Source organism: Oppia nitens, unplaced genomic scaffold (assembly GCF_028296485.1).
Source record: "Oppia nitens isolate AA-2021 unplaced genomic scaffold, nextdenovo-longstitch-racon4-pilon3 scaffold5_pilon_pilon_pilon, whole genome shotgun sequence".
NCBI classification, from domain to species: Eukaryota; Metazoa; Arthropoda; class Arachnida; order Sarcoptiformes; family Oppiidae; genus Oppia; species Oppia nitens.
In genome coordinates, this window is record NW_026533243.1 from 5,599,169 (window position 1) to 5,612,440 (window position 13,272).

Consider the following 13,272-nt stretch of genomic DNA (forward strand, 5'->3'; position numbering starts at 1 on the left):
TCTTTAATTTGAAATATAATAATTAATTTGTTATTTTTATATGTATGGGACAGGTGTTTATTTGAACTGTTTTATCAATTAATCTTTATATATAATAAACATACAATACATAAATATATTAAAATACTAAATATATATATATTGTTTTTATTATGAATTTAAAGGATAACTATAGAAATTATTGTAAATAACAGTATATAATATTTATAATTAATTTACAAACGTATGGATTCAATAGTCCATTTGAATCCCGTATATCTGATTGGTGTCAATACAGTGCATAAAATCATGAATACCAGAGATAGACAAATACTTCCTCTATTATAATAAATTATATATTTATTTAAATTTAAGATTTTATCGCAAACTTTATCCATCACTTATGMAAACATTTTTTTACAGTTTGAATAATGATAACAAAATAATTACTGTATTTATAAATAAAGCAAATGCATTAAAGTCAAAAATAATTGAAACAATTGTTATAATTAAATTATTTTAAGTCATATTATAATTTTTATAAATCATATTAAATTATAATATGATAATACTTTAAATTCTAAACTCTGAATATTTAATATGTCATATATATTATACAGTAGAAACTATTTTCTACATAAAAAATATTTATAGTAATATTTATAAAAATTTATTAATTTTAAAGTTTTAAAAAATTCTATATTAATTGTTTATCACTTCTATAAAATGCAATTAATATTAATAAATATGTTTAGCAATAGTTTAACAATTATTGTTATATATTTATAATTTATTTGTAAAAACAGTTATAAACTCAATAAGATTGTCTTTAATGCTATGTTACGATAGATTTTTGAATTTAACTTTATTACCTATTTTATGATAATGTTAATTATATGCATTTACTCATTTACAACTAAACTATTATTATTAAAATTATTTTTTACCCAATTATATTAATTAATTATTATTTTGTTGATATAGTTAATTTGTATGTTTAAAATATTTGTTTTATTAAAAAATTTTATTGTCTAATAAATTTTGTTATATTATATTTGTTTTATTCATTTAGTTTTAATATTTAGTGTATAATTAAAGTTGTAGGGACCAATTAATAATATACAAATCAAAGAATCTATACATTCAATAAACTACAGTATTGTATAATATTGTACTGTATTTGACTTAACTGTAAATGTTTTAAACTTTGTGCTTAAAGTTTAAAACATTTACCGTTAAGTCAAATACAATACAATATTATACAATAGTTTATTCAATGTATAGGACTGTAGATGTAGTGACTGACTGTCAATAAATTTTATATGAATTAATGTTTAACGCATGCGCTGTGTATGTGATTCACGCCATTTGTGTGTTGAAAGGCATAGCAAACACTTGAATGCAATCAATGATTGAATGACTGAACCATTGATTGAGTGAACAATTGATTGAATGACAAGAAGTACTGTTTGGACGCAATCGGCAACACATCGACCGCAGGACATGTGGTGACCAGTTGTGGCCGAAATGGTGGTCACATATAGTGATGCCATATTGCGGACATTTGTGGCCCAAATATGTCGCGACATGGGTTGGCACGCATCACATGAAACACCGCTAGAAGTGCTAACACAGATCACCGCTCAATATGTGCGACAACTGTCCAAACAATGTGTCCGCTTTGCCAACCATTGCGGTCGACAAAAGCCAATCTTTGATGACATGCAATTGGCGTTCAATCACTTCAACATTGATCTCAATGAACTCAAGGATTACATTAAGTGTGTTGAGTCGCAACCTCTTGACATACTTGTCCCGAAGTATCCTATCAAGAATGTGGCCAATCGGGTCATCACTAATACAGGAGAATCAGAGGATAGACCCGAATGGTAGTGCTTTTTGTTTGCTATTTTTCTGTTGTTTTGTCGGATAATGAAAAAATGTAAATACTGTTTAAGATATTACCGATGGATTAATAAATTGATTTTTAAGGTATAATGAATGGATGCCTCCGTTGCGAGAATCGAGACAACCGGAAGGTACTGATGACAGAGGTGAGCAAAATCGTGCAAATGATGAGACATTACAAGATAGTCTGTTGTCGCCGTCATCGACCTCACAAATGGCCGGTGATGTGGGCTCCACATCACCGCTCAGAAGTACTGTCGACACATTCAGTTTCCTTCGAGATCTACATTCATCTATTACTCAAAGAGAAGGCCGACTACCAGATACTCAACGAATTATCGAATCAGAAGAAAGTCGAGAAAATTCACCCGAAAAAGAAATCAAAGTCGAAGACAAACCAAAATTGGAAGAAAAAGAGATAAAAGACAAGAAAAAAGAGAAGGACAAGAAAAAGAAGGATAAGATGTTGTTTAAGGGATTGAAGGATAAGTCTTTGAAATTTAAACACAAAAAACTGACGATTAAACCAATTAAAGGCAAAAAAGAAGTCAAAACTTTGAAGGATCGCATAAAGATTAAAGATTTGCCTCAACAGCGATCATATTCTCCACTTTCTATTAAAGTGGTCGGACTATCAACCGGAACACCGACGGCAACATCAACTCCGACAATGGCTCGATCTCCGGCCAGCATTACCTCACCAAACGATACGCTTAAGAGTACAAATACATCATTAGATTCTTGTATTGAAGCCGTCATCGATCGTATTTGTTGTTCCAATGATAATGAAGTAAATATTAAAGACAAAGAAGAAGAAGGTTTGTTATAAATTTGATTTTAGTTTTGATTTCAAAAATTGATTTTTTATTTGAATTAATTTTATAGAAATTCCTAAAAGGAAATACAAGATTAAGAAAGAAGACTCTATAGAAAAGTCATATAAGAAGAACAAGAAGGATAATGCTTCTAATGATAAGATGATGAACGATATCTTTGATGAAGTAGTTCGTCAATCGGAATCAGCTCTTATGTCTCCAAATAAGCGCTCACCATATCATACGATGAGTCCTAAAGTGAAAACAGAAGCAATAAGTTCTCCGATTCAAAGTAAACATAATGTCCATAATTTTGACGACGACGAGGCGGCCAAGACTTTAGTACTAATGGCCGGCGAAAAGACAGTCTCGAAACGCAAGAAAAACAAAGCATCGATTTCAGTGGTCACTTCTGCTGCCACCGCTTGTTCGTCGCCGTCGAACGATAGCAATTCATCAGCATTTCAATCAGCAATGAGCGCATTCCCAAAAGTATCACCCGGTTCATCACCATTATCACCTAACATGTTATCTACTAATCAGAATCCATTTATACCCACCCGACAACTCTTTGCACGCGGCGATCACTCATCACCTCCATTGTTGACACCAGCTGTGTCTCAATCAATGTCTACAGAGTCTTCATACGGACCGCCGCCTGTGTTGACTAAACCGAAAACTTTGGCTGAAAAGAAGGCATTACCTCCAGAAATAGAGAACGCGCCGTTGATTAAGAAAGAGAAAGACAAAGAAAACAAAACAGAAAAAAAAGAAAAAGAAAAGAATAAAAAGGAAGACAAGAAGTCATTGAAACAAAAGAATAAAAAGTTTAAATCAAAAGCTCATATAAGCGATGACTCGTCTTCTGAAGAAGAAACCAAACCCAAGATTAACATTAAATTGGGTTCAAAAGCATCGGTTCCAAAGGCGCCGAATGATAAACTGGCAATTAAAACAACAGTCGAAAGTAAGGCACCGATCAAAACATTACTGTCACCCAAACATAATGTACAAAATCCAGAAGAAGTACCACAGAAGAAAAAAGAGGACCAAAAAAGAAGACAAAAGATGATATAAAACCAGAAATAAAGACAAAAGAAGAATCTTGTATTCTTATTCGTGAGACAATCACTGTTAAGACAGAAGGCGACAGTGGAAAAGTGTGGATATGTCCCTCTTGTAAACTACCCGATGATGGCAGTCCTATGATTGGTGTGTTTTTAATATTTTCATTAAATAATTATATTATTATTATTGTAAATGAATTGTTTTTCAAACAAAGGTTGCGATACATGCGATGATTGGTATCACTACGCGTGTGTTGGCATTAAGGTGGCGCCCGAAAAGGACGAAAGTTGGTTCTGTGAAAAATGTGTCAAAAAACAGCAACAAATTGAATCAAAGTTCATAAAGAAAAAAGAGGTAAAGAAAAGGGTAAAAGACAAATGACAATTAGGACGTGAAGAGCACAGTTCGACAATTGATTTGGAAACCACTTCTACAGCTAATACAGACAACGTTTCCCTTAAATCAGTAAATTTTATACTCAGAACAGTTACTCAGATTGCTTGCAAAACACACCCAAATTATTATATCTTTATATTTTCAATCAATTACTATAATATTGTTTTTAATGATAATTAGCCGCCACCGACATCAGTRACACCACCGAAAAAAGAGCCAAAACCATCAAACAAACCGCCAGCTATGAGACCTAGAGGTAGACCTCGTAAAGACTCGACCACTGCTTTTGTGGCCCAGAAAATAGAAAAACTTCAGACTTCTGATGAAGAATTAATTAATACATCTAAAGGCAAACACAAACCAAAGGAGCAAAAGAACACTAAAGTACACGAGGAAGAGGAAGAAGGAGAATATATTTGTCCTCAATGTGATAAACCAGATGACGGAACACCTATGATTGGTTGTGACAAATGTGATAAATGGTATCACTGGCAATGTGTCGGTATTTTAACCGAACCCAAAGCTGATTCCAATTGGATGTGTCCGCGATGTAAGAAAAAGAAACAAATAGTAAGCGCTCCGCCAAAACCACTGGTCGTTCCAAAATCGATATCTACGTCACCAATCATTGCACTGACCAAATACGGGGCGAGTGGTAGTTCACAGTCGTCTCAATGGCAATGTCCAGAATGCAAGCTATCGGTGGACAACACAAAGCCATCCATTTGTTGTGATGACTGTGACTGTTGGTATCACTGGAGTTGTGTGGGTATTACTCAGGCGCCCCGGGAGGAGGAGTCGTGGTTTTGTAAGGCCTGTTACGATAAACAAGCCATCATTGCTTACAAATACGCTAAAGTCCGCAGAATTTAATCGAATGGCTGGTCATTGGTTTTGTTATATAAATTATTTATCAATTGTCGCACAAATGGTTGCAATAAATGGCGAACACTGTTCTTCACGTCGTTATWATACAATTGTTTATATTATAAATTCATTTTAACTCATTTTATATTATAATTGCATTCATTTTATATTATAAACGATTAGATTATATTTATTATATACAGAGATATATTGAATATACTTACGAACTAATAATATATATACTACTGTATACTGTAAACTAATTGCATGTAAATTGGGTTTCATTTAACAGTATATTTCATCCAATTATTCTTTAATTATTCTTTATTTTTCATAAGTTATTCTATTAGTTGTTATTATTAATGTTTTCATTTTTACTATAAAATCGTGTTTTAATTATTTAAACACTTAATATTAGAAATTTAATAAAATATTTTTACTTAAACATATTATTAAAATATTAATTATTTTTATCTATTTATTTAAATTAAAAATAGTCAAAATAATGACATTTATTTTATTTGAATGACAATGAATTTGCATTTATGAGTACATTATAAAGATTAGATAAGTTCACTGACATTACTGTTCAGTCAAAATAAATCAACTTTCAGTAAAAATGTGAGAAATAATTAGATGTTTAACATAAGTTATGGGGAATTATATTAACGAATTAAAGACTCACTCATGTGTTTTTTATAATAGTTATTAATACAAATCTATTAAATTATTATTACCTAATAATTTAATAATAACGTAAAAATACTAAAATAAGAAAAAATAGAAAAATGATATTAAATTAATAATAATTATTATTATAATATAAGTTCAATTTGTTTGTTATATAAACTAATTCATATCACAGAATAACAAATGTTTTCCTAATTATTTCATACAATTTGTAAATATATTTTAAGCTCAAAGTGAGAGTCGATTAGATTTTACCGTTAGATTTATTACGAGATTTATGGATTTTTGTGTAAAAATATTTGTTATTAAAAACAAACATAAAATGATATAATAATTACAACATAATTATAGCCAAAGATTGTATTTTAAGTAACTCCTGGAATGCTATTTAGTATTATATTATAATTACCGCATATATTATTATATAAAGTGCTTTTAAAATTTTTTAAAAAAATTACAGAAAATATGTCTAAATTTGTAAATTTCATTTGTTTTTTTACATAATTTTTATGTAAATATTAATCATAATACCTGCAATTCATGATTTTAGATTGTTTAAAAAAATAAAATTGTCATAAATTACTTTTTAAATAAACTCAAAATTCATTTTTTATAACAATTTGTTTGTAATACCCTTTCAGTAATTTGTCAATAAAAGTGATTTGTTTATGGAGTCAATTCTCAACAAAAATAATATATATATAAATAGTAATTAATAATAAAAAATAATTGACTCAAATATTTCCAGTAGTAAAGAAAGGGAATGCACCAAATTGTGAGTTTATCGGTGTTTTGGGTGACGCACATACTGTTCCCAAAAAGTCATCGGATTGCAGATGAGTTCGGTTTAATGTAGGTTCTGATGTCGACCTATGAATTTTGGGCAATGATCGCAACAGATGCTCTAATGTCGCCAAAATCTATTAAAACAATTATATAATTTGAAAATAAAATAATTATTTTTTTAAATAACAATTAATACAAACCTGACGAAAAAGAGGACGTTCTTCTCTATTAAATAGTATACAATCTTCTATTAAACGCGTGAAACCCTTGGGTGTATCGTTTCGACTTATATTAAGATCCGGATGTATTAATCCATGTCCAACCATAAACAAAATCTGATCCTTATTATTAATGTGTTGATACGGCAGATAACCAGTGACTAACTCATACATTACAACTCCAAATGCATAAACATCGCTCTGAAAAGTATAAGGATTGGCTTCTTTCATTCGGATCACTTCGGGTGCCATCCATAGTATAGAACCGGTCGGTTGATTGAATTGATGTGAACCCTGCCATCGAGTCTTAACAGTAGCCAAACCAAAGTCACCAATTTTGACAGTAAGGTCGTCGTGAAGAAAAATATCTAACAAATAATGATTTATTAGTTCAATAAGTAATTGTATAATAAAATGTAAATTACTATTAGATTTCATGTCTCTATGAATGATATTCTTTGCGTGCAAGTAATCCATTCCCTGTGCTGTTTGTCTTGAAATGTCAATAAGTTGTAATAATTCAAATTTGGTTTCTAAAACGTGTAAATGTTTATATAATGACGACCCTTCACACCATTGAGTGACAATAGTAAGCTGAGGTCGTGACACACAACCCATAAATAGTAAAATATTAACGTGACGTGTCTTCCGAAGTACTGCCACTTCATTCTTGAAAGCCTTTTATAAAAATATAAAAAGTAAATATCGATAATATTATAACAATAATTAGATTAACAAACTTGAAGCTGAGCGGGTGTAGGATTTGTGACATTAAGTTTCTTGAGAGCAACAGGTCCGTGCCAATGGCCCCGGTATACTGTTCCAAAAGAACCGGAGCCTATTCGCGGTCCGGTAAGTATCTCTTCAAGAGGTATTTCCCAGTCTTCAATAGATTCTCTTCCACCAGAAACCGGTCTAATCTTTTTTGATGATTCGTCAGCTGATCGGGCTCTGGGGCGCCATTGTTGACGAATGCTTGTGGGGGAACCACCAGCTGATTGCGTCCGAGTGGGCGATGAAGACGGAGACATAGAACCCTGATATCCGGACGTCGAACTGGTAGCTATTGTACCGGACGAGTGAGGCGGCGCTAAATTATCAAATGCCATACCTTTCAATACATCATAAAATAGTTAATATTGTTGTATTAAATTAGCGGTAAATAACAAATATTTAACAGTTAAAGCAACTCATCTAAGCATACAATTTATCAAAATTTCAATTAAACTATAGTTATGATTAAAGTTATATTATATCACTCATAAATACAGTATTGTTATAATAAAAATTATTGCAACATTTGGTAACACCGAGTGCGACACAAAGCTCTTAAATACAGAGATAACACCAACAGTTTCACCTCCTTTTCCTCTAAGTGTCGCATAAGGATTGACTCGACGTAAGTTCAAAGGAGACACAATTGATGGACAAACTATAGTTTGTCATATTATTTGATAATACCATTTCATTATAATTATAACCAATAATTGTTAAATTTATGGTAACAATCATAATATATAATTATTTGAAAAATCCAATGAATTTATAAAAATTAACAAAAATTAGTTATATTTATGATAATTGTAAATAAAAATAATAAACTAAGACATACCTCCAGTTAATGTACGAAATTCTTCCATGGTAAGTTCAGTGTGAGAGACTAGATTGAAACACACATTTGGTGCCGAAGTAGACCTCTCTCTCTGGCCCAAAGGTGTCGACCTATTTTGTGATGCTTGAGATGATTGAGATGCGACTTCTGATGGCTTTGAATTAGACAGATATGTTGACTGATCGTTGAGCGCCAGTAAGTGTCGGTAATAATTAGATTCGACTCGTAATGGTTGACACAGTGAAGGAACGGCATTAGCACACCGTTGATGAAACCGTATGCCACATGTCTGACAACGAAAACCGTGAAATAATAATCTATGACAACACTCGCAAAAGGCTAATGTGAAAAATGTTTTGCGAACCTATAGATCAAAACAAATACCAAATAAAAAAAGATAGTTATCATTAAAATCTTAATTTTCACCAAATTTATGGTAATAATTACGTAATTATGAGAAATACTAGTATGAATGGGAAACCGTTCACGAGATTCAACTAATATTTCCTGTCCTTCAAGTGATGATATATCTCTGTCCCATTCAATGGGTTGTCTGTCAAAAACACAATCAAACAGAAACATACGTATAATGTATTATAAATGTACGATAAAAATGATGATTAAATCATACTTATTATGATATATGAAAAGACTGCACATCTCTGGCGTTAACTTTCTTCTTCTCATAGCTTTAGACAGTGCTTCACGAACTGTCATTCCAGGAGTCACCTGAACACTGGTTCGCTGTTGGTTTGGCAGGTGGGCCCTCATTACAGATTTAAGTGGTGTTCGCGGTTGACTTGAACTGGAAGCCGATCCCGAAGATGCATTGGCCAACAGCTCGTAATTATTGTCAATCAAATCAATGGGTGAGTCTTCATAGTCATAGACTGTCATGAGTTCGAGTATCTTTTCTTCTTGACGTTGAAAATCATTTAATTTAGAGGTCAAGTCTTCATATTCTGCGATATACATGGATGGCGGATGTTGGTATTGAGCGAACCGGGCGTTCAGTGCTTCCAAATTGCTTTTTGTCAGTCGGATCATACTCTGAATGTTTCGCAACTGTTGATCCAAAAACATATTTTCACGAGTCTTGAAGGCCGGTAATGACTGACAAAAAAATGATTAAAACAAATAAATCAATTACTATATAATATCAACATATTTAGCGAGTAATCAAAGCGATTGTCAAATGCAATGAACAACGGATTGCWCTAAATGGTTGACAACTCATCAGTCAGTATTCATTACCGTATAGTTTGCCATCTCTTCATCGATGGCGGCCATTGTTTAGTCAGTCAGTCAGTCAATCAAAAACAACTCAATGACGTAAACAATTGTTTTAATGACAAGACTAGACATGAAATGCACTCATTTTGACCATTGATTGGACACTAAAGACATACACAACAGATCGTAAAGTGCGACCAAATGGTGCACTCAATGGCTATACTATTGATGCAGACATTAGTGACAAACAAATACTACTAATATTTGATGACATTTGTGTCCATTTGCTTACACTCTATGCTTACACTCATTATTACATTACAAATACAGTGACATCTCATGGATGACAATATAAACATTATTTAGTAATTTATATCAAATAGTATTACATTTATTATTACTGTTTAATATTATCGACAATTTGACCGAATTGTTCAATCATTATATGATTGACTATTAATGCCATTCTATGCATACATACAGTCATTACATTACAATCAATATTCAAACATTAATCAAACAAAATCATTATATTTGATATAAAAATTGCATAAACTTGACATTAATATTATAATATAAACAATTTAATAATAATATTACAAATTAAACTAACAGTAATTATGATTATCATTATCTAAACATATAAAATAGGGTCAAATTAGTTGTAAACTATTTTTTAAAGCCTTTTATAGCAATATTTCACAATTTTTTAATTAATCAATAAATTAATTGAGATTTCTATCAGTTATATAGCATTGATTAACATGTGTTTTGAAAGCATATGAATATAACTTACTGTATATAATCGTAAAACACGTTGAGATTATTAAAGACAATCATTTAAACAGACTTCAATTGATTTGATACACATTTCATTTAGTAATTGTTGTCTATATTACCATCGATGATGAAGTTGTTAACACACAATATGTTGACTTCAAAGTGTCTTAAAGGTGTGACCGTTGGATTTCCGCTTAAATTAGTGGTGAGTATCGGATCAGCTGTTTGACCAATTTTTTGTTATTAAATGACTGCTTGGATCTATAGGCCAATGAAGTCAAAGAAGTAAACGTTGATTTCAATAAGGACTTCATCGAGAGGATGATCCCTAAAGTTGATTGGTCTGTACTGACAATCACCGCACAACAGGTAAGCATTAAATATGTTTGTTAATGACTAACCATTTCCTTGTTATCCAGTTTGGTGTCCAATTACCCGATTCATACACACCAAACGATACCGAAGAGGAAGTACTTAAACGAGTACATCACGCTTTGCTTGAGATAGAGGTCATCGACGGAGAGCTCATATGTCCAGAAACTGGTCGCAAGTTTCCGATATCGCAAGGAATACCTAATATGTTGTGTAATGAAGATGAGGTTTGAGTGACAGTAATCGTGTCTAATAATGTTGAATATCATCGATAACTGCTATTATGTTCATTACGATAATAATAGTTTACTAAAATACTACACCTAATAAATCTCTATAATAAAAAAAAACAAAAAATTTACAGCAAATTAGCGGTACATAAATTTATATTATTATTTTATTTAGTGTTCCCGTAATTGTAATTTTATTCAAATAATAAATAAATAATTCAATGACCACCGGTTCACATGTTATATTGCTAATGACTTTTCATTATTGATAATTTTAAGATATATTTGTATAAAAAATTAATTACCGGTAGATACCTTACATCTGCATTATTAGCGTACAGTAAATTAAAATAGATATTTTTAACAAATTTATCAAAATACCATATTTTTATATTATCAAAATTTGTTTTAAAATATAGAGAAATTTAATTAAAAACTATGTAATGTTTAAATGTTAGTCCCAATCATCTTCATTATCTTCTTGACTGACTGATGGTATTGGTGGTGGCGGCGGTGGAATCATAGATGATATGCGTTGCATAGCGGAGTTGGGATCAGCCGATAATCCGGATGGCATGAGAACTGAATTGGATTCTTTTGCAACATTAGTACCACTGATACCTTTACGTCTCATCGCGAGTTTATTGAACAGATCTGTCATTAGGTCTCCACTAACCACTTCTTTTTGTTTGGCCTTTTTTGCCTCCTTTTTGCGCTCCATTACATTCTTTTTAGGCTTTCCGGCTGCTTCTCTGATTGACGCCAATAGATTAGATCTTGAATTATCATTAGACATTTGTACACTTGTTGTTGATACACCTTTGGTTATTGAAGGAAGAGTAGGTGGTGGCGGAGGAGGAGGTGGTACAAAAGGTGGAGGTGGAGGTACTGCAGTTGGTATTGTAGTTGTAGACTGAGCTATGGTTTGACTAATTATTGTCTTGGGTTGTGTAACATTGACAATGTTCTGCGATACAGTCTTTATGTTTGGTTCATCAATATTTGTAATCTCAGGCAATTGTGGTTTAATTTGATTAATTGATTTCAAATTAGGAATTGTTGAACTCATAAAATCTTCATCCATTTGTGTGAAAATAATGTCATCAGCAATGCCTGCAAGTGCTGGCAAAGCTGCCGGTAAGTCATCCATTATTTGTGGCGCTGATTGAACTTTTGGCAAATAAAGAAGTGGATCCTGTATTTCTGTTTGTTCGCTGTGTAGTATAGAGTCTGGCGCTTCAAATATATCATTATTTTGGACATTTGCATCTTGTGGTCGCTTCGACCGTATCTTCTGGTCATATAATGACGAGCCTTTGATATAGATATATACGGTATTTAATAATTAATAAGAAAAATTCATTTACTGTATATTCAATAATAAAAATCTATAAAATCAGATAAAGATTTATATACCTTGAGATCTTCTGAGATATGGGTTGTCAGCCGTATTAAAGACTAAAAGTGATGACAAAGAAGTGATTCTATGCCATGGAATTGGACCCAAAGGTTCAGTTAAATTGAGATCATATGAGTCAAAGTCATCAATGGATTTGTGATACGTTTTGGGAATCGAGAAGAACTGTGTCTTCTCTTTGATCAACTGTTCGTCAAATGGTATATGTTTTGCACTGATTTTGATATCTTCATAAAAACTATTAATCAGATTAGTGTCTACGAATTGACCACTAATTGGTCGGTAAATGTCATTAACTGAAGATAGCTCTTCCATCGGATACTTATAATTGGCGTATATTTTAGTGGCTTTGTTGGCCAACTGCTTGATCTGTTGAATCTTATTGACACAATTTTGTCTCCTCTGATTGATGTCCAATAGCTTCTCATTCATTGACTCAATCTTCTCATCGATTCGTTTGAAGATGTGGTCCGTAATCGTCGACAACTGGTCTAAACTGATGATCACTTGAGCCATCATTTCTTCGCGTCTCATATTGTGTGAAATCAATTGAATAGCAAACCTGTTGTCGTCCATCACTGATGATAATAACGACAATTGCTTGATATGATCACCAAATTGGGTCCAAAGAGATGTGTTTATTATTACTGTTATTATTGTCAACATATATACTGACGCCTAATATCTTTCAATACATTACGCAATGTTTGTATCAAAGCTTTGCATTCATTGAGAGCACAACACATGTTATTCAATATATTAATGTATATTAATGTCAGTATAGAAAGTAATACAGGCTGGCTCATCAGGAGTTATTTTCAAAATACACCACTTATTTCAAAAACTACTAATTATATTTTATTTTAACAAAAAATATTATAAAATATGATAAATGGGATTA

General features: G+C 31.8%; 4 protein-coding genes across 5 annotated transcripts; 2 read left to right on the top strand and 2 right to left on the bottom strand.

Annotated features, from left to right (window-relative positions):
- Window positions 1-1,352: 1,352 nt before the first annotated feature.
- LOC128960883 (transcription initiation factor TFIID subunit 3-like) lies at window positions 1,353-5,202 on the top strand. The gene is given in 6 exon segments (XM_054307040.1): window positions 1,353-1,868; window positions 1,972-2,705; window positions 2,773-3,760; window positions 3,763-3,914; window positions 3,985-4,124; window positions 4,347-5,202. Coding segments are annotated over 6 exon segments (3,069 nt in total). The 5' UTR covers window positions 1,353-1,506; the 3' UTR covers window positions 5,040-5,202.
- A 1,180-nt stretch (window positions 5,203-6,382) lies between these two features.
- LOC128960870 (raf homolog serine/threonine-protein kinase Raf-like) lies at window positions 6,383-9,897 on the bottom strand. 2 transcript variants are annotated; one of them, XM_054307023.1, is made up of 9 exons: window positions 9,594-9,897; window positions 8,971-9,452; window positions 8,787-8,892; window positions 8,340-8,703; window positions 8,088-8,159; window positions 7,468-7,838; window positions 7,153-7,405; window positions 6,710-7,095; window positions 6,383-6,643 (listed from the first exon to the last, which is right to left on the bottom strand). In XM_054307023.1, exons 1-9 carry the CDS (start codon window positions 9,627-9,629, stop codon window positions 6,458-6,460), a joined length of 2,256 nt encoding a protein of 751 aa, XP_054162998.1. In that variant the 5' UTR covers window positions 9,630-9,897; the 3' UTR covers window positions 6,383-6,457. The 2 variants fall into 2 exon arrangements, with proteins under 2 accessions (XP_054162998.1, XP_054162999.1); XM_054307024.1 differs by lacking the exon at window positions 8,088-8,159.
- A 401-nt stretch (window positions 9,898-10,298) lies between these two features.
- Window positions 10,299-11,121, top strand: LOC128960881 (multifunctional methyltransferase subunit TRM112-like protein). Its single transcript, XM_054307037.1, has 3 exons — window positions 10,299-10,557; window positions 10,620-10,721; window positions 10,772-11,121. Exons 1-3 carry the CDS (start codon window positions 10,477-10,479, stop codon window positions 10,955-10,957), a joined length of 369 nt encoding a protein of 122 aa, XP_054163012.1. The 5' UTR covers window positions 10,299-10,476; the 3' UTR covers window positions 10,958-11,121.
- Window positions 11,122-11,352: 231 nt separating this feature from the next.
- Window positions 11,353-13,095, bottom strand: LOC128960871 (WASH complex subunit 1-like). Its single transcript, XM_054307026.1, has 2 exons — window positions 12,371-13,095; window positions 11,353-12,268 (listed from the first exon to the last, which is right to left on the bottom strand). The coding sequence occupies exons 1-2, from the start codon at window positions 13,035-13,037 to the stop codon at window positions 11,409-11,411; spliced, it is 1,527 nt and encodes a 508-aa protein (XP_054163001.1). The 5' UTR covers window positions 13,038-13,095; the 3' UTR covers window positions 11,353-11,408.
- Window positions 13,096-13,272: the final 177 nt, after the last annotated feature.